This window comes from Lytechinus pictus, chromosome 1, assembly GCF_037042905.1.
Source record: "Lytechinus pictus isolate F3 Inbred chromosome 1, Lp3.0, whole genome shotgun sequence".
In the NCBI taxonomy this organism is placed as follows: domain Eukaryota; kingdom Metazoa; phylum Echinodermata; class Echinoidea; order Temnopleuroida; family Toxopneustidae; genus Lytechinus; species Lytechinus pictus.
In genome coordinates, this window is record NC_087245.1 from 26,348,180 (window position 1) to 26,370,724 (window position 22,545).

Sequence of the window (22,545 nt, forward strand, 5' to 3'; positions counted from 1 at the left end):
TTTGTTTCGTTGTTTACTTATTGAACTCCACAGTGACACTGCCAGAGGAACACATCAGGCGCTGTTTTCTTTATTACAACTATGGACATATTACCACATTTGTGAGATAATGAACTGATAAGATTGTAGAGCTGTAGTGGGAGAGAGAGGAGGTACAGCGAATGAAAGGATTGAGAAAATATCAAACGAGTGACAAGTGAAAGTAAGAGTGGGCTGATCTGAGAGAGCAAGGGAATTAATTGTAGATAGATATTGTCAAAGGGGGTCGGGGAGAAAGAACAATGGGCAAAGGAGATTAAATTAAATTGTGCTGAGGTCAAATCTTTCAGGATGAAAAAAATCTCTTCAACTTGGTAGAAATTTGACTTCGAAGAGATTAATAGCATATGATTTGCATAATCTGATCTACATACTATGTACAAAACTGCTTTGATTTGGGCAAATATTGGACTTGTGGAAGTTAACCTGTGGGATATGATGCAGAGAAGAGGATTGTTTTGTTGATGAATTGTCAACATATTTATTTATACAGGGTTTGTGCTATGATACGATATTTGTTTTGAACGCCAGTATTGATTTCAAAATCAACAGCTTCAAGCTGTCACTTGAGGCAATTATAAACATATAAAAGAGAGAAAAATCTTAATAAGGATATACATGTAGTACAACTTATATTTTTAGTGATCTTGTGTATTGAAGTAAATAGTGTTGTACCTGTACACAATAACATCAACTACAGAGCCAGTTTGATTTCAAAATATGCCAAGTGATTCCAACTTTCTAATTGTCTGGTTTTGTTCAATTGTTCACCTCTCTGCTTCTGTTAAATTTTTTATTTCTTTATTACTTTCCACTGGTTGTGAGGTCGTACTCCCCTAATACTAATGAATATTATTGATAAAATAATTGGTCTACTCACCGGGGGTGTAATATTTAATACTGAGATTATTGAAAGCTTTTAGACAAAATTGCCAGAGGCTTAGATCGGCATGAATATGTTTGCATAAGAATAAAATGAAAAAAAGAATCTTAAAAGAAAGCGAGGAGAAGAAGACCCAACCCCTCCCCTTCCCACCAGAATTTGAACATGTAGGCCCGAATTCTCTAAGGTTGGCTTACTTAGCCCGGGCTAAATTTGGCCCATGGGCTTACTTAGCCCACCTTCGAGAAATGCAAAATTTAGCCTCCGTGGGCCAATGACGCGTTTTAGCCCATGGGCTATTATATAAGCCCATCTTCGAGAATTCGGGCTGTATGCTCGCAGTCACAAGAGAGATTCATACATTTGCAGATGTGCATGAAGATATAAAGCTTATTTAAACATTTTCTTTAGTTTTTATACTTGAAAAACAATGAAAAATAGTCAGGACTATATATCAACATATTTTAAATACACTGTACTATCTTGGAAATAAAGAACAAATTCCAGAAAATACTTCAGAGAAAAAAGTTTATTCCAACCAAAATTCATTTATATATTTAGATAAATATACAAAATGAAGAGAATGAAATACTGTACATACAAATACATCAATTACTATGTAACTGTACAGAGATGGAATTTATATACAGCTTTGCATAGCAATACTATGGATAAAAAATTTCATCAATTTAATCCATGAATTACAGGTCAGAAGGCTATTTATAAGCACACACATTATTAATCATTTCCACCTGCACAGATTCCCACAGATCACACGACAATTGACATGAACAAACGAGCGTTAAGAATAATGTACAAAAACACATAGTAGATGTTTCTTCCTGTTTTTATGAGAATAGCAAATAAAATTATATTGAAGTCAAAGAAAAGAATTACCAACGGGTGGTGCGTTGCAAGAAACCTATTAGCGATTAATTGCAACTTATTGATTCTCCATTGCATCATGAATTTGCATTAGTAGCGGGAAGCATGCAACAGCCCTAGGAGAAAGTGAAGTGATTTACATTGAATTGGGGGAGGGACGGGTACAAGATGAGTGTACTAATTATGAAAAGGTGTTCTGATTGGACATTAAAGGGTGCAACAATTCAAAGTACAACTTAAAAAAAAAATCTGTAAAAACACTTGGCAAGTTTAATAACACCCTTTATGACAACATAAATTGTGCGTTATTTTTAATGATGTGGAGAAGAAGAGGGCAGAAAATATTTTTCTAAAACTCTTTCGAATTGCACATACTGCAACAAAGTATTATATTTTGTTTATGCCCCATTTACCTTTGACCATAAATGTTACTGGGAACAAGGAGGTATCACTTTAATTTCCTTGCTTGAGCTCAACTCTATCCAATCACTTCATTAAAAAAAACATGTAAATATGCTTAACCAATAGTTATTTGATATGGTATTCAACTACATGTCCAATTATATCACATTTATAATTCATCTCATATTGTATGAAAGTACAATGTCTATAATAATCTTAATGCTGAATAGTAAAATGATAGACCTAACATGAATGTAAAGGAAGTCATGGGTGGTATCCTGAAAAAGCCCTCGGTTAATCCCAGACAGAATAAATTTAGTACACGCTTCTATGGAATGCTTGGTTTCATCTTTTTTGATAAAAATTCAGGTAAAAAAAAGAGAAAGTACCAAAGAATTAATTGTATGATTATAAATGCTTTACTTCTCCTTTCACAACAATATTCATTTTGACAACTTCTCACTAAAGAACTAAATCGTGCTTGTTAAATGAGTCTGTAAATGACACTCCATAATAGTGTGGTCTAAGTCAATTTAGGTTATCATATTAATCTTTGCTACTACGCCACCTTTAACTATACATACCTATCTTGAAGCCAATACTTATTTGTGCGAATATTTCTTTTTATACAAGCTAAAAAATGTTTAAATCATCTTTAGGTGGGGGAGGGAGGTTTAGAAAATTAGGAGTATTTTAAACTTTCTCTTGACACAGTATTCTTTTACATTTTATCAAAATGAAATAATAATAAAAATCGATGGAAAATTATTAACATAAAACTTTGAAAACATGACAAAGAAACAACACACTAACCGTTCTTATATGGAAACACAATCAAAAATACAAATACTAAATGGTGGAAGTAATCCTCGCTAATCAGAATTTTCTCTACGATATACATTCTATAATTCATAGCTGGGGAGAAGTAAGGGTTTTCATTTCCTGTTTTGTCTTTGTACAGAATAAAATTTTCAAAAGGTATGCATGTCCATTTATAACAATTCAAATACATCAAGTAAAGCTCACAAAGGCAAGAATACCTATTTATTTCACTTGGGGGCTGTTTCATAAAGCTGTTTGTACATTATGCAGGAGTTTACAAATAACTGGCGATTGTTTCAGTGGTGCTCAATAATTAGTGAACTCCACCAGAAAATTAAAGTGTTCAAGTTCTGCCATGTTTTAGATATTTAACTGTGATCTCTGGTGATGAAATATTACATTAATTAAACTTTGTTTCTCTGGGCTCGCCAAACATTGTAGTGCTGTTGTCTACATTCAACACTCAGCATGAAGGAATGCATTTTGTGGTGGAGTTCATTAACTTTTTGAGCACAACTGTATATTCCCCAAATTATCACTGGTGATTTAGCTCCTGAGAAAAGGTCACCAGTCTAGTTGCCACAGTCAATCGGGAATAACTTACGAACAACTTCATGGAACACCCACCAGGCTGTTTTACACAAATTTAAATGACTTAGGAGTCATGCTTGAGTGCAATTACTTACAAAGTACAGTATGTTTAATCTATTAGCTCATTCTTATTAGGATGCAGTGGCGGGCTAACAAATCTGCAGCAAGGAATTTAAATGCAACATTAGGTCACACTTAACCCTAAAAAGACTGGGAGGGGGGCTGATTCAGCCCCCCCCCCTCGTCATTTTTTCGCGATAAATCTGTAACGCGAAAAGCTGGCGCTGTGCCGTTCCATGACTTTTTTCTTTCAAGTCTTGCGCAACTTTTGAGACCAAATTTGCGACGCCAGAGTACGTGGTTCCGAAATTACGCAACATTTTGTAAGTGCATGTCGACCCGAAATTGCTCAAAAACGTGAATTTGTGTACAAATCCAATGCAAATTGTGTTTTTAGCCAAACTTCATAAATGTATCATTATTTTCAATTTTCCTAATCAAACTTAATTAATTTCATCTTGTTAATGGTCAGAATAAAGTAGCGGACGATTTCCATTGAAAAAACAATAAAAAACAAAAAGTCGAAAAACAAAGAAATACATAAGAAATTTAAAAAACAATAAAATACATAAGAAAAGAATTGTGATATTGATTTTTTTTTAAAGTACATTTGATCAGAATCTTTCAGAGTCTGTGAATAAATAATGAGCAGTTTAGAGGCCTTATCTAGTTAATTAGAGCAAATCTTTGATTTTATGCATAAATTAGCATAATTAATGAATTATGAGATTTTTCGGAAAATTTGATCCTATAGTCTTGAAGATTATGCCATGGGTAATGCACATGCAAATTTTCGTCGCGATCGCGCGGTCGACGGCCGAGATCATAGGGGGGGGGCTGAATCAGCCCCCCCCCCCCCCCCCCAGTCTTCTTAGGCATCAAAATAGCCCAGTCTATTTAGGGTTAACTCTTGCAAGTTAGATTATAGCTAGAATCTTTACAATCTATGGTAAGCTAAATGGTATTCACATAAAGAGTGTAAAAAGATTTCTGATACACACTGAAATTTACTTCACTATTGTTTCAAAATATGCTTTAAAAATATTTGGATATATATCAATATCTAAGCAATGTCTGGCTAATTCTACATGGGACTATAAGCAAATTTTGAAAGAAAAAGATAAGAAAACACTTGAAACAAGACAAAAATCACAAATCAGGAAGAAATTTGCAGCAGAAAATTGAAAAAAACACACCTCTTATGGAAACAGGCGGCACTCAGTTCTTTGCTTCTATACAGGCATTAAAACTTCAAAATTTATATTTGAAAAAAAAATACTGAATGATAAGAGATAGTTTGCTAGTGCACATCCCATACTTACTCTCTTACTGAACTGAGCATTCACACCATTTATTCATTAATTCACTCATTACTCATTCACTCACTCATTTACTCATTCATTCCTTTATTTCTCTCTTCATCTATTTATTCATTCATTAATAATGTTTCAAGGTTACTTTTTATAACCTTGAAATGACCGAAACGTTTCTCTAAGAGCATAGAGTTCAACCTCATTGTAGTCCCTTAAATGTCATTTTTTTGCAAGTAGTATAGCACACCGCCTCTCAAAATATAATTTAATAATTTTCTGTATCAAATATCTGTCCCAAAGAGAATACTAAGAAAATATGATCTACATAGCTATTTCACATTCATTCATTTATATTATGAATAAATTACTATTCATCAGCAATTCATAAATATAACAAGACTTATCTACCATAAAATACCAGTCTATCCCAATCAAACCATCCTTGACCTTCACATCCTATACATAATTTATAATTACCATGATTGATAATACAGAAATACACTATATCCATTTAATAATGATGTTATTGAAATAGACAAAGGTATTTCTGTCAATTTGGTGTTAAGTCATTTGTAGTACTCAAGATAAAGACTCACTGAGAGATAGGTTTATATGCTGTTTTTGCAACCGCAAGGAACGTAGAATCTGCAGTTAGCATACAAAATGGAAGAGAAGAAAAGCAGTGTTGTAGTGTCTGGATGATTGAATGTGCCCTAGAGCCTATTTTTTGTTCATGCCTTGACCTCGGCCTGGGTTCCAAGGCCTTTAGCCTTGGTCTTTAGAACGTAATGCCTAAGCTTTGGCCTTGAGATTTTAGGCCTTGACTACAACACTGAACAAACCCCATTGAGGTGATTGGCCAAAATCTACATCCAAGTAGATTTATGCCGCACATGTAGTTCCATGAGGGCAACAACCAATCAGCATGCTTGTATGATGTAAATGATCCCATATTCCAGCTGAGGTTGCAAGAAACAGCTTCTTACGAGAGTTGTTGGAGCATGGAAGCTGTACCTCTTTTATCACACGTTTGTAAAAAAATGCTAGTAAGGTGCTAGGTATAGCCAACAATGAGACATTAAGAGGTAACTGTAGGTGTTTTCTCAACATGTACTGTCATTTGTCAACAAATCCTTTTCGGGTTTACAGAAGTATATAGGAAATGCTTTATACTAGTACCATTCTAGCATGAGACCTGACCGTTGTTACAGTAGTACGAGTGAGGAAAATTTAACCAATATACAAGTGCTATTGAAAGTCCTGATATCTAATGCCCCATATAAATGATGATAAGATTCTCAAATTATACCAATGTGGTCATGAATTTGGCTCTGGCTTGGTTGACAGATACTAGAACTGATTCAATTCACTTGTTTAAAGGATAGAAAAATAACTCTTGATGCTATTCATAGGATACTTCAACAAAACATGGGGGCCACTTTTTAAAAGCGCGACATGTGGCTAAGCCAATGGACATGACCAAAGTTTACGCTATAAGCCCTCCAACAAAACTGACTCCAAACCAATCGTCGATACACAAGTAAAAATACAAAGTAAAGTAACAGTTTGTATTGGTGTGGAGCTGGTTATATAGGTGTGACTATAGCATTAGGTAGCAAAGCTGGGGCCCGTTGCAGAAAGAGATGCGATCAAACACAACTCAAAATATCTTGCACAACATGATTTTCATCCAATGAAGCACCCGTTTTCGGGACTTGCGCTTGATATTTTAACAAAAACGCAACTCTTTCTGCAACAGGCCCCAGAAGAAACTAGGCAGTGATACAGCAGCATACCCATAAATGGCAGATTCGCAGCATGAATGGCGTGTAAGACAAGTTTTCAAAGGCAGTTCAATGCAACATTACTGCTTCATTTATCTTTGGTTGATAGTTACTTCAGTAGAACCTAGACTGAGGTACATGGAGACAGCGCTCCATCCTAATGGATAACAATCCATGAGGTTCTTTGACATTCAAAGACATAATATTCTCCTCGGTCAAATTTGTTACTTCAGTCTTGGTTCCTTGGGCACTGAAGTTGACTCTGCAGAATAAGCTTTGCCAATATATCAAAGAGATCTCCATCGATGTGCGAATTTATGCAGATGTTGTTTGATAACTCCTGCATGGAATATTATATGACATGGACAGGGACACCAGTTTCCATGCCGCTTGTATAAAGAACATTCCATGGTTAATTTTCAGAAATATGTGAATGAAATTTACTATTTTAAGGCTCAGTATGTAGATAACCTACTCTTGAAATGCTTTCACTTAAGTAATACCATGTTTCTGCTAGAGTTATGTGAACCAACTCTTATGAAGTAAAACCAAATGAGGCTTGGGATTTCATGAAGTTAACCCATTGGCTACTGGAACTGGGTGTTTCCTAGAAAAAAGACTAACAGACTTCAGCAGGCAATGCGTTAAATTCTGGTGCAGAAGACGGAAGACTAGTGCTCTCTGTCTCCCTTCTCTCGTGAGATGTGAAGTCACAGGAAATGGCAATGATGGCTGTCTCTATAATATTTTCTGAAGGAGAGCATTGGCTATATCCATTGTTTCATCTGATATAAGAACTATGTCGTACCTCTCTTTGTAGGACTCAAGGTTTTGATCAATCTGGAAAATGGAGGAAAAAGAGGAAAATTATTAGAGGCAAACTGATGCTGAACTTATGAGGACTTATTTATACAAACTCAATTAAAGTTTCAGTAAAAGACTACATAAAATGTATTAAGGTTCATTACATGTAATTCATTATATGTATGATCAAATCCAATTTTGGAATACATTCTTTAAATCTATGTTGCTGTTGCAATTTTCTTCGACTATTTTTACTTGCTTTGTTTTGAGAAAATATATGAAGATTTAAGGATTTTATTTATTCTGGATGCCAATTGTATTTTGGGTTGGTTTGCATATAGCCTGGCCAAATTAGAGTTTGGGGAGGAACAAGTGTAAACAGAAGTGGCACATTCAAGATTAAGTTTGGGTAAGTCCTGGGAGGTCCTCTGCTATTACTAAAACACTACTACTTGTACTATTGCTACTTCCAATACTATTTACTACAACTAAACCTTACTTATTCCGAAGGACAGCAAGCTTTGGCTAGTATGAACAACCCTAATGGTTATCTACCACTTACATGATCATTAAGGAATCCAATGGTAAGTATAGAAGTGGCCTGCGGCATGCCATCAGCCATTGTAAGATCACCTAGCGTATCTCCTAGCAGGATGACATTGGTTCTATGCTTGTGACAGTCGAAGAATTCAGGATGGTGAACAGCGACTTCGTGCTTGTTGTACGTGTGGATCAGCTCGCCCTTGAACCCTACAAGGTTATCCTGGAGAAGGAAGAAACGGTTGAGATAAGGGTTTTTAACAAAACTGGGAAATGATAATTGCAATGATAACAATTATTCTTCAGGAATGCCACTTCTTAGAATTTGTTTCAAAAAGTAAGAAAGTCATTTAGAATACTAGTATCCCCTTTTGCACTGTCTATAACAAGGTGTTTTCGTGTCCTGAAATGTGCTGAAACAGTAGCAATCTGTACTCTGTCTGAAGATGGCATCTCAGGACCTTGTTGCATATAAGAGTATAATTATGCTACTGTACCATACAATAGTAAGCTACCATGGTAATGATGCTAAACAGTCAACTAATATCAAAGTTTCAATGGAAGTAGTACATGTAGTAAAGTTACTATAATAGTAACTACATGGGTCATTGGTCTTGGATTTGAGAACGTTCAGGCATCCTTGTGCATTATGCAATGAAATTGTTTGCTTGCACACATTTTTCACACAAACAAGATGAAGGCAACATGAAAGGACGCGCGAGGTAGACTCTGCTTTAGTCGACCTTCCAAATAATCACATGTCAAAGCATATTTTAAAATCACAATATGCAAACATCTGCTATTTACAACCTCTAAGTCAAATTTTTTCTCATTTATTTTATTATGGTCCCAAATGATTCAAATTTGGCAGGTTCCTTTTAATTTTCTTTTTTATGTTAAAATGTTTCAGTAATGTATCGCTTTGGTTAATACAGGCATGCTACTGTATATGAGAAAAGTCATATCAGAATAAAGTCCTTTGGCCAATATCTGAATTGGTATGCATTGAATGAATATGCAAATAAATTCCAATCATTATGTGTAAGCAGATTGCTGAAGGTTTTGTTTTGAAGTGTGTGACAGCATACATGTATATGTATACACTGTGCAGTGGGTTTTTCTAATATTGTTTTATGAATGTAAACAAACATAATAATATCGGTATCAAATCAATTGTTGAACTTGAAATAATATATTCTAACTGCTGAAATGGGAGAAAGAACAAACAAGATTCTGGCAAAGATATTCTAAAACAACAATTCTGTTACCTGGGAACCAGAAGGAAAGACCTAGAACATGATAATGTTTCAGATTTCCTTTATTTATGTTACATGACACTGAATGACACTTTGAAATATTGTTGAGTGCACTTTGAGCCTATTTGTCTCTTGCAACATACTTTGGGAATTCCCATGAGGATTTGCAATATGAGAAGCCAGCAACCTGAATGTTATTATTTGTCATTAAGTCGACCCCCGCATTTATTTTTGTGTTTGTTTTGGGAAATAGTGATTTCTTCATGTTGAGGCATGTATCAGTGATATTATTTGTAAATGATAAAAACAAGAATAATGACTGCTTCGTCAAAAGAATGAAATTGGCACTATTGATCTAAAAGCTGAATTTAAAATCTGAATAAAAACTAGTAATGCTACACTCACAATGGCGAAAGCAACCCCACACTAACCGAAGTTCTATGCTATTCCTAATGGTATACCATCGCTTGGTTTGATGTTCCCTATTGTTGGTTTGCATTCCAAGTAGGCAAATTAGATGGCAATGCGGGAAAGTTAAGCTGTGTGCAGTGATGTAAGAGTCATTTGAATCATTGACCATTTTCAGCATGCAGTGGACAAGTCACACTTCCAAATATTCATTTATTTTTTCTATCTAATTTACATGAATTTGATGTTTCAGTGACCACTGATGAATTTCTGTTACTTGGTATTAATTAATTGCTCCTGAGATCAACTTCAAAAATAATTTTCCACAAAGTAGTGGATATATGAACTTATCGAGTTAAACATATCGTGTTGAATGACTTCCTCATTCAAGATTATTTCAGAATAATTTTTATGTCGAGAACATTTATAAACTTGTGTCAATTGATCATTCTGATTCTGTTCGGTTTTTTGGGGGGGTTCACAAATGTAAGTGAAAAGAGAGAGAGCAGAGAAAACGTCTTGTCCCTGCAGCTGAAGTATGGTGCCTCTCAAGGGCTGAAGTATGGTGCCTCTCAAGGTAATATTATTCTAATTTATTTATTATATTAGTATACATGTTTCTTTTGCAAAGAAAGAAGCTCAATAGGAAAATATTTATTTCCGGTTGAACATGCGAATTAGGAGTTGGTTTCATCGGTGTGATCGTCCAGTTTAGCCCCCGTTACAGGAAGGCTACCTTTCCAAAAGCCAACACTGAAGGATAACTCATGAATTCCTTAACCCAGCTCCAATCCCATCAACACCCATAGCTTCCCTCTTACAATGGCCAAACTGGATTATAGATGGCTCCCACATGCGGCAATGTTGAAGGACAAGCAATAAAACAAGTGCATCAATCTGTTATCAATCATTGTTTGTATGGTCTCATGCACACATTTTCAATTTTTTATTTTCTCCATGGTGGGATCATTTGTGAACCCCCTATTGTTGTGACTGCAACAAAATGTGGGATTGGTGTATGGTTGAGTGCTTCAACCTCATACGCCTCCCATTAAAACTAAAGAAAAACAAACTTTAAAAGTATCTTAAAGAACAAATTCTAAGTCACCTCCATAAACCAAGATCATGACACCAAATGCTTTTAAAAGGGTGTGGCTCAAAATAGGGTATCCAGACATGTTACAGTGCCATTGTGTATAACATTCTAATGAGCGTTAAATTCTATACACACTATGATCTGCACACATGATGTACTTTTACACAGAAAGGGGTATGCCTATTGTTGAGTAAAGCTCCCAAGTCCTTTGTTCTATTGTGGCATGCTTGGGACAGATTCTCAATAAAGCACTGTCTGCTTTTAATCTTGGTTGGGATTGGAGCCTGAAGCTGATAGTAATGAATAAACATTTGGCAGGTAATAGGGGAGAGTTTGATGAAAGACAATACTACAGGAGTCAGAGAAAGGGTACTAGATTAAGATATTGATCCGTTCGTTTATAGTCAGCATTTAATCCTAATACACTAAATATGTTGGGACATGGACATTTTACATTCTGTATTTGCTCAAAAGGGCAATTGCCAATAACCCCAAAATCACATCGACTTGATTATATTGATAATAAACCGATGATGGGAATCTCAAAACACTCAACGCAAATATTAATTTCAATACTCCTTTAAGGTCAAACTTTAAATGAGCATTTTGCCAGGTTAAAAATTTACTTTACAGTGTATTTAATGAATACTAAGCAATTCACAGCAAATTTCATGTTAAAATTATGACACAGAAGCCTTGTAACATAACACTGTAAATACATTATAATTATAGCACAGTTAAGATACCGGGGTGGTGTTTCATAAAGCTGTTCGTAAAGTTACGCACAACTGAAACCTGTTCTTAGGCGCTAAATCAGTTACATAGAGATATCATTTAGCACAAGAAAAGGGTCACCAGTCGTGCATGAAGTCATTTGTAACTTACGAACAGCTTTATGAAACGGGCCCCTGTAAGTACGTCTTTATGCAACTGGCCCCTGGATTTCTAGCAGTCCTTCCCACTCTTGCCTACCTGGTCATCAAAGTCCATGAAATTTGAAACAACCTGCATGTTGGGAAAGAACTGTGAAAACTGGCGAATGGCTTCGGACAGGATGTCCCCGATTCCTGCAGAGAAGACAAGGCAAGGTACATCGGCTTCGCTGAGCTTCCTGAAGAGCTCTGTGGTTCCTTCCCTCAGTACCATGCCTGACCTAGCAATCATTTCCTTCAGGTCTGATCGCTTGAGTCCAGCTTTCACAAGCAGGTTGTGCGCACTTGTCCACCTAAGGGAAGAAAGAAAAAAAACATGGATGTTATTAAAAGAGCTCAAAATCAGCTGAATGTTGGTCTCAATGCTCTCTTTGCCCTTATAAACCTTTTTTTTTTCATATCCATACAAACAGGCAGAATGAAATAAAGTTCTTAGATATATTATTGTCCTTAAAATTATTTGTTTTCTTAATTATTTCTCAATATTATTTGGATTTTAAAAACAAGAGATTGTTTTGAATAAGTAAAAGTAAAAATAATAATACAAGTTTTCATTTTGCCTTTTTATAGGAGTTATACTTGAATTCACAGAGTATGAACAATTTTAGGTCTGACAGGCCCTTACAAAATTTTACATACAATCAGTCAAATAATCATCATCATAATAAAAATGATATGAGAGCTGAAATATATTACTGTGAACTAAATACTCATTGAATTTCTATGTCATGGTATTCCAATGTTAAAAGAATATTGTTCAACCCTTACGCCATATGCTGTACTTACCACTCTACCATAAGGTTATATTTCTCATCGATCGTAATGTTATTTGCCATCTCAAGCGGGTAGTACTTGGATCGTAGCTTGTGTGCTGCCTCCCTGTAGCTTTCGGGCAGAGCCTGGCAATCATCTAGGACAGCTGTAATTTGAAATTGTACAAGTAGGGTTTCATTGCACAAAGGCTTGCAATAAAATGCTAATAGCAGTGAAGATCATTGCTACGTGTGCATTTTGCTTTAAAATGAAAGGAACAAAAATCAAAATAGTTCTTTCATATTTGCAATCTATCACAGAAATATGTGTATGGGGTCCATTGAATTACTAGGGAATATAGATTCACATCAATGCTGGATCCAGGAAGGGGGGGCACAGCCGGCCCATGCCCCCCCCCCTTTAGGAGGCACAATTAAAATTTGTAACGTAAATATACAGAAGTGTACCCCCCCCCCTTTCGAAAATGAAACCCCTTTTTTTTGGCTTGTCAAATTTTTTCGTGGACAAAATCTCCTTAATTTTTGGTTGAAACCCTTTTTTGGGGTCAAATTGTCAAATTTTTCCTCAGGAAAATGTGCCCCCCCCCCTTTGAAAAATCCTGGATGTGCCCCTGATTCACATGATTTTTTTGATACTCTTTCTTTCCTCCTTTTTCTTCCTTTGTTTCTCTATTGAGAGAAGTGCCTCCTGTATGGTTTCTTATTCAGCACATTCACAGATTTCTCAAGAATGGGCTATAAATCAATTTTTGACAGGGATGAGGGAAACCAACACCTTTAATAAGCCCCTGCCTGTATATACTTAAGATCGTATCTTTAGAGGAGACATGAGGAACAAATTTTCAGCAAAAAATACAGGGAGCATACCAAGATTTTAACACTCTGATATGGGATCTTTGATAATGATAGTATGGTCAAACTAATATGGCAGATAACTGATTGTTGGACAATAACAAACATAATCATGCTGCTGGAATCATAACTACATGTACCATCTCTGTCCATAAGGAGCTCTGACATTCCATGACCCTTCTTTGACCGATCTATTGTACACTCTTACATAATGCAAATTCAATTAGTTCAATATGAAAGGATAAGCCCTATTGAGACATGGCTTATTACCACATCATTAAACAGCACACCCAGAGATCTTAGTACATGTTGGCTGTGAAAAAAAATGCTGCACAATAAACAATTAAAGGTCAAGTCCACCCCAGAAAATGTTGTTTTGAATAAATAGAGATAAATCAAACAAACATAACGCTGAAAATTTCATCAAAATCAGATGTAAAATAAAAAAGTTATGGCATTTTGAAGTTTCACTTATTTTTCACAAAACAGTGATATGCACAACTCAGTGACATGCAAATGAGTCAGTCGATGATGTCCACCACTCACTATTTTTTTTTTTAATTGTTTGAATTATACAATATTTTTTTTTTTTTACAATAAGGACCACCTTGACTTAACCATGTAGTATTCAACAATGCTAATTCCACATGTTCAGGGAGGAATTAATCATTGTTTCCCTTGACAATGAAGAGAAAATTAGAATATTTAATATTTCATGTAATGAAATACAAAAGAAATAGTGAGTGGATGACGTCATCAGTCTCATTTGCATACAGACCAGGATGAGCATATAACTCTAAAACTTAACTATAACTTTAAAATGTCATAACTTTCTTATTTTACATCCGATTTTGATAAAAATTTCAGTGCTATGCTTGTTTGGATTTTTCTCTTTTTCTTCAAATCAACATTTTGTTGGGGTGGACTTGTCCTTTAAATTCAGCCCTGGGTAGGCTAGAAATTCAGACTATTTTTTTGTGTTATGACAAGCCCCCCCCCCCCCCCCCCATGAAGTTCTACTCACCATGACAAGTGGGTACCTTCCTGCCTTCAAACATAAACCTTGTTATTGTTCTGTCAAAATCTGCAACAACCTTGACAATAGGAGACAATTCAAAGGGGAACAATTACAGTCACTCATTATAGCCCAGGGTCAAACATTTGCAGATCTTTATCAGTTAATTGTTTCTAAACATTAAATTGCATTCAATACATGTAAGTTAAAAGTCGTATTACTATTACTCTGAGTGAACAGATAATAGTGTGAAAAAAAAAAAAATCTTTTCGCACTGGCTTTTATTAAAGCAGTATCTTTGTATCATTACTTTTATATTATTTGTTACTCTCAGAAACCAAGAAGACTACAGTACCATGCACTAACAAAGACAATGGATATGAATATTATGTACATCTAACCAAGTAGCCTGGGTATGGAGTAGGTCAAATTAATGACCAAGGCCCATAGACCTTACCTCCCATATTAAAGTATGTAAACTTCATTTCATGTCCAGTATCAATGTCGGATCTTATGCTTTAAAGTTACTGATAGATGTTGCTAATTACATCATTTTATCAGAGATGTATTGTTAAAGTATTTTCACTATTGAAGTTCAAGTAAACATAATGAGATCCCTACCTGTAGATTTTGACGTCCATCTTTGACGAGCTGTGCAATGATAGAAGCCACTCTCTCCGGATCTCGTATATGAACATGACTCCTCCGCAATTCTTGAATCTGGAATATAAAAAGAATATGTCAAATTAAAGTGGATATTGGAGCATTTTAAGGGGATGAAAAGAATGGGAAATGGAGGGGAAGGGGATGCATATGAGGAATGGTAAATGGTAGGGTACTTGTATGTAGAGGAGGGGAAGGGAAAGAAGGAGTGGAAATTGGAAGAGAGCAAACAGGAGAGAATGGGAAGGGGAGTGAGAGACAGGGGAGAAACAGAGAGGCATAAAAGTGAGATGGAGCTGAGACATATGTTTATAGAGAAAGAATATAAATGCCATTGGATAGTTATGATATATCATCCCATCCCATCTACCCACTCATACGACCCAAGCCCATTCTACCCCCCCCCCCCCTCATAACCACAGACCCCATAGAGTTAGCCTCCTTTCCTGAATCTTGTATGCAATTTAATCAAATTTAAAGAATGACATCTGAAGCCACTTAATCCAAATTTACATACACACTAAACAAAAAAACAAAAAATTCTGTCTCTCATTCTATCAACTTTGCTTTTTCTCATTAATCATTCTTATCCTTCATTCTCAGGGGTGGATCCAGGATTTTCCATAAGGGGGGCACATTTTTAAGAGGAAATATTTGAAAAGAAAAAAAAGAAAAAAAGTCTCCACTTCAAGGGGGCGCACTTCTGTTTTAACGGCACAGGCCGACTGTGCACCTCCTCCCCTGGATCCGTCAGTGTTCATTCTCATCCAAATATACTAGTCTTTTTCCTCCCATTCTTTAAAACCAGCCATTTAGCCATTTTAAATAAAATCATATTTTCTGTAAAAATCACATATCCCTCATCTAAAAAAAAAAATGCATGACTCAGAGCTTTATTGGTTACATTAGGAAAAGTTAATTACAAAAATAACTCTATCATGCATGCAACAACCCAAAACTAGACTACATGTACACATTTTTTTTCTTCATCATGTATCATTTATTAAAATTGGCTGTGTATAGGGGTAGCCATTAAGAGGCACAACAACAAAATGAAATAAAGAGTTAATTTCTATTGTGCATATATTTGTACACCTCCACAATCATTTTTCTTGATCATGTATCCTTTATTAGAATTGGCTGTGTATAGGGGAAGTCATTAAGAGGCACAACAACAAAATGAGAAACAAAAGATTTAATTTTCATTTGGCATATTTGTACACCCCCACTATCATTTAAAACACTATTTCTTTGATATTAAATCAACCATTCATATACAGCGCAGACAATGCTGTGGGGAATTCCAAGTGAACTTTTGATACCATAATGCATTCAAGTTGATGCATAGAGTGCAACAAATGATTTACAAATAAAAGTAAACAAAGGATGTTGCGCAATACAAATATACATGTACCTGTACATCATTATACCTCTTCCCTCCTCCAAGTGTAACAGTCAAAAACAAAATTTCAGCTATTTTAGAACCTATTGCTTTCAATGATGAGACCAACATACATACGTATATACTTTGTAAACATATTACATTGGTATTGAACACTGGCAAGCAAGTTCATTTTACATGCAATACAAACAATTATGCCCATTTTTTCCATCTTAATCATTCATCAGTGGCAGATCCAATATACTACAACATGTATGATAATAACCTAAAAACACACCATTACTCATTTTTATGATGAGCCTTTATTCGTAAAATTGCCAAAATTAGTATTTTTCTTTCATTGCTGCAATTTCCTTTGAAAGTTCATCCATCACAAATAAAGGTTATAGGCCTACATGTACCTGTGTCTAAAGTTAAAAAAAATGTACATGTACACATAATAGAAAAATTTAGATTTCTTTTTATTTGTTTGGTTTACATTTCCATTAAATTGCCAACTTAGGAATTTAGTGATTGATTTCCTTCGTAATAAAAGCACTGCAATTATGCCGTGCACATTATGGGTAAAATAACTATTTCTTCTCACATACATTGTATGATTTTTAGGGCTCTGAAACAGAATTCGTCAATTTGTTCTTTTTCCTTCAAGATCTTTCAATAAAATCAAGGTAAACCACACATAAAAATAGTCTTTCATCCTAAATGACAGCTACATGAAGGATTAAGATGTGACACACTGGTACTTAAATAGAGTAACCAGTATGCTGGCCTGATTGTATTCTGATAACCTTATACATTGTAGATTTGCATCTTTTCTTGTACATGTACATCTTATGATCCACTGACCCTTGTACATGTACACTGTGCATACATGTATGAATGCACCTCAAATAATGTTCCATTGTTTTGAGGTCAATGGCCTGTATCACCAAGATTTAATAAAAAAAATACTACCCTTTCCTTGACCTACACATGCTTTTACTTGGAGATAATACAAATTACAGGAAATTGATATGAGGAGGAAGTTTCATTTAACACCACCAACAGTCAAGGAACAATGGTTGCATGTCAAAGAGTACATGAACCATTAAATGTTCAGGGTTTAAGTGCTAAATTTGCAACAATTGGGGAAATGGTCTTAAAGTATAAAACACACCTTTGCACTTCATAGAACGAGGCACAGCCCTTTGAAAATCACCATCCTTGTCAAACATGTAATGATCCAGAATGGATTTTTATCTTTGTTTTGAAGGGCACTAAAATTGAATTTAACAACACAACAATACCATACTATATGTATGTTATAAATAAACCAAACCGACATTACTTTATTCTAGTCAAACACACAATCATCAATCTTGAAAGGGTAATACAGTTAACTTCCATTCAGTCATAACTTCAATTTGCTAATTCCATATCAATTTTAAGCAAATCAATTTCCATTTTCTGAGGCAAGATGCAGATCAGCAAACAATCCACATCCATGTAAAATCAATTGTTAGATTTACTATTGATTTTTAACCTAAAATTGCCTGGCAAATAGGTGTGTTTTTAGCAGTATCCATTGATTTATGGCTTGAACTAAATATGAATAAAGAGAGTAACATTTTTAAAAGTACTATTACTCACAATTAATCAAAATGTGATTGTGATGTACAGTTGAGGCCAAAAGTTTACATACACCCATGGAATTCAGTAAAATTTGTTCGCTTGCCAAACATTGTAAAATTTACTATATCTTCATAAATCTTTTTAAAAAACATGGCAAATTCGCTATCAAATGAAAGAGCGTATTAAGCTCTTTCACATGATTGGGATGCTGTTTGGATTAAAGTATATTTCAAGTGGAATTTTCTTTGAAGAAAAATAGCAATATTTGTGCCAAATGTATTCTATTGTTTGTTAAATTATACTTTCAAATATTGTTTCATAGAAATATATAAATGTCAAATCTTTGATTTATATTACATTTTCTATCATGATATGTCACCACTATAACAAAACAGTGTAATCTGAAATGTTTGTGTTTATAAGTAACTAGCACAAATATGAAATGTTTTTGTCAAGTTTTTATTAGTAATCTGTCTAAGATATGAATATTTTTTGGAAAAAATGACACCTAAATATTAAGCTCCTGATGACGAAGCACAGTGATGAAGGTGCATAACATACTCGTTTGTTTGATATCAAATTATTCATGATAGCACAAATATTTTATAAGATACAGTAAAATTTATGTTTGGCAAGTGTCAACTTTTCTTTGAATTTCCTGGGTGGATGTAAACTTCTGGCCTCAACTGTACATGTACATGTTTGAAGAAAGACGAGCACATGGCATTTCCAGACTTTGCATTGTTTAATTGAAACAATGAATATTGAATAAGTGAACTGAGTAAGTCCCAACTTTTCCTTGTGTTTTGTTACAACATCCAACTTCTTCTTTAACATAAAAATATTACATCATTCAATTTCTTCTAACATTAAAATATGTTTGATATTCAATTCAGTATTTATTAAAGTTTTACATAAATCCTTGAAGAATAACAAACTTCTCATTCTGAATTTTCAAAGATTTGATTTTGTGGCATCCCATGTGAATTGCTCCCCTGTAGCAATTCTCTCTAACAATATAAATGCAAAGAATACATGTAGATTCAGTGGAACAAATTGATTGTCCTGTGCGTTCACAGTGTGGACGATAAAGCAAAAAACTTATTCAATTTGAAATAATCATACAGAACTTAACCAAAATCGAGATTCTGCTTTGGAAAAAGTTTGGTGTGAATAAACTTTTGTAGCCAGTCACAAATTTTGACAATCTCATTTTGTAAATACATTACACAACTAAATTATATTTAAAAAAAAAATTATTATATTTATTACCAACATTAACACTCCAATAACTAATCTATTGATCACCTGAACCTAGAAAGCAACATTGGCAATCAGGAAAACTTCTATTTGACCTTAGATCTTGATGTTGTCGTTCATTGTCTCAATCAGAATTCTCCATCACAGTAGTTTCAATACGGACTGAAGTTTATGCAATTAGCTGAAAGTTAATATTTTGATTGCTAACTTCATATAAAAACTACATGTACAGCAAATGCAAAGTCTGATTGAAATTTTGACAGACAAGATTGAAGCAAAAATAGAACTGCTCCCAATGACCAATGTAGCTTTAATTTATGAAAGTGGTTAATTAGATAATAGAGGGAATATATCTGGGCAATTCTTGAGCAAAATGTGTTTGATAAAATAGAGGGGAAATACGCACGTGGGTTGGATATGAAATTCTATTATTGGACATCAGAAGTTTTATTTAAAAAAATGATTTTTAATTAATTCCCAAGACTGACCCAATCAGATATGGACCAGGGTGATTGGCCATTCCATTTGGCAATCTTGTGGTCAGTGGTCATGCACATATTGAAGGGGAAGTTCCTGTCTGATGATAAGTTGGTTTTAATAAGAGCAGGTAAAATATTGGTGAAGGTTTAATGAAAATCCATCCAAGAATTAGGGAGTTAGGAAGCATTTTTAAAGTTGTTGTTTTTTTTACGTCAAGAGGAGCAGCTTCTCCATATATTGTGTTATAAAATAAGAAAAGGTAATTGTAATTAGTATTAAATAGTGGACATTAATTTTATTTGTGAAGGGCTAGATCAGATGCATCATTTCACATCCCCTTCTATATAAAATAAAATAGTTCAATAAAAAAACATATGGAATTTCTATCACAAGATATATATAGGAACTGCTCGCTTTTCAAATCACAAATTAAAAACCTTTGAGAATTCAGATTTCTTATTCTTTGATATTCATTTAACCATTACCAATATTTTCCATATTTTTTTCTGCTTTTATTAAAACCATCCAACTTCAGTTTATGGTGAACTTCCCCATAGATATCTGATAAACCCTAATATAACCGTTTTTCTGAATGAAACTCATCAAGAGCCGCCAGACATGTCAAGTCTTGCACTGAAGACATGAGACCCTTGCTTAAGCTTAAAGGTAAATGCTAGTTTTGGTAACGATATCAAAATGAGTTCGTACAGAATCCAATGAAATGACCACCAAAGTGTCTGTTTGTATAAATAAAATGCATGTGCCAAAGGATTCTGGAAGAAATTGTGTAATTGCTGAGAAATCAGCAAATAAGCACAGGATTCGGGTAGAGCGTCGGGCCCGACGCTCAAAGCAATAATTATACACAGTCCCACGTGCGCTTATCTGTGTTGGGGAAGTTCAGTCTGAACATTTTTCAGCGTAGATTTCAAGATTTCACAAAGTTCAGTTTATGTAACTGTACCAGATTTAGATCCTCGATGATATACTGACAATTAAGCCTGGTTTTACAGACTTTCTCATGAAATCAGTGTTTACTGCAACTACTGGAATTTCTCTTTAACCTTAAGGGCCTTCAATTTTTAAAATAGCGGCAGATCTCTTTTATTTAGTCTTTTTCACATTTTAATTACAGCCTATCCTCATGCATATACATTAATACACAATGCCTGGTGATCTCATGACATGTGCATGTCCCACAACAATCACATTTTCAGTCTAAAATTGGGAAGAGTTGCCTCGTCAGTTAGAGTCAGAGTTACGGAGCGTTGCAAGAAAATTGCAATCAATTGCAAGTCTATTTTCAATCATATGTTTTAGGGCCTATTACCTTATTACCGGATGTACCTACCTAGGTTACTGGAAAAATGCACTCATCCTACGAACGAGGTTATCTATTACTAATCGTGAGATTTGCAGCCAAGTTTTGAAATTAATTGCCAATTTGTGCTTGATTGTCTTAACGTTAATCTGCTTCTTGAAACAAACAGTCAGTGTAATCTGATTTGCTACAGTCAAAAATTGATCAACAGCAAACTTAACAGAATATTTGCAATTGATTGCAAATATTTTCTTGCAACACCCCCCCCTTCACTTTTTCAGCTGAAGATTGTGTAAACTAATTACAAATATTTTTTGCTAAGATTAGATCCAGAGAAAAAAACTAAATGACATAAATGACTAAAAGATTTGCCTCTGAGCTCTGCAACTTCAGGGCGGCGCCCAGTCCAAGTTTATGCCGAGCCCGAGCCCGCCCAAGTTAGTCCCCGATCCCCAGGCCCAGCACAGGCCAGCCCTGGCCCAGACCCGTCCCAGGCCAGCAGCGCTGCGACGCCTCACTGCAGCATCGGTGTCTACTCATTTCACTGCGACAGCTACGTAAACATACCATGTCGTTTATCTTGGCCTTCTTGCATTTACCCTTCGACATGTAGACTGCTACAGCACCAGCAGCAACTATTCCTCCAGCTAAAACCAGCTTGAACGAAGATGAACGCCACATTTTGAGAAAACTAAATTAAATACAGTGCAGAATGGAGGTAATCAACAACGGCTGATACGTGTCGCGACGTCGGCGGCTTGATCGGAATTGATCAAATGAGATCGACCGAGAAATACGGTAAATAAATTATAGATGGCGCTATAACAATTCTGGCGCGGAAGCTCCACAGAAATACAATTTGTTGGGAAGCCCCCGAAGAGATTAGAAAAACTATCAGTCATCATCATCATGTTTCACCAAATCAGAATTCCATTCTCTAAACCAAGTCCGGCTAAAATCCACTTCCTTCCCATCATGATTTCATGATGCAATCCAACTTTTCCTCCCCATCATGATGCAATCCATCTTTTCCTTGGTCAGTATTTCTTGAACTTTTCCCTTTTCATCTTTCGACCTGTGTTTATCCCCACATCATAATAATCAAAGTCTCTTTAATTTTCTCAAGCATAATCTATGCCCCTATGCAACCCCCACTCACCCATTTTGTATTTTTCACATTCCTTCTTCATTTTCCGCATGCAGCAGGGAGACATCACGAACTTGCCCCCCCCCCCCCAAAAAAAATACTTATATATAATTTATATATATATATATATATATATATATATATATATATATATATATATATATATGTATTCATTTTTTTATCATGAGGGATTTTTTTTAAATAAA

The 22,545-nt window shown here is 35.0% G+C and overlaps 1 protein-coding gene across 1 annotated transcript; it reads right to left on the reverse strand.

Moving 5' to 3' along the window:
* Positions 1 to 2,569: 2,569 nt before the first annotated feature.
* On the reverse strand, positions 2,570 to 21,978 carry LOC129259990 (cytosolic 5'-nucleotidase 3-like). Its single transcript, XM_064099139.1, has 7 exons — positions 21,760 to 21,978; positions 15,077 to 15,175; positions 14,465 to 14,534; positions 12,602 to 12,734; positions 11,856 to 12,108; positions 8,146 to 8,346; positions 2,570 to 7,619 (listed from the first exon to the last, which is right to left on the reverse strand). The coding sequence occupies exons 1-7, from the start codon at positions 21,871 to 21,873 to the stop codon at positions 7,518 to 7,520; spliced, it is 972 nt and encodes a 323-aa protein (XP_063955209.1). The 5' UTR covers positions 21,874 to 21,978; the 3' UTR covers positions 2,570 to 7,517.
* Between the last annotated feature and the right edge of the window lie 567 nt (positions 21,979 to 22,545).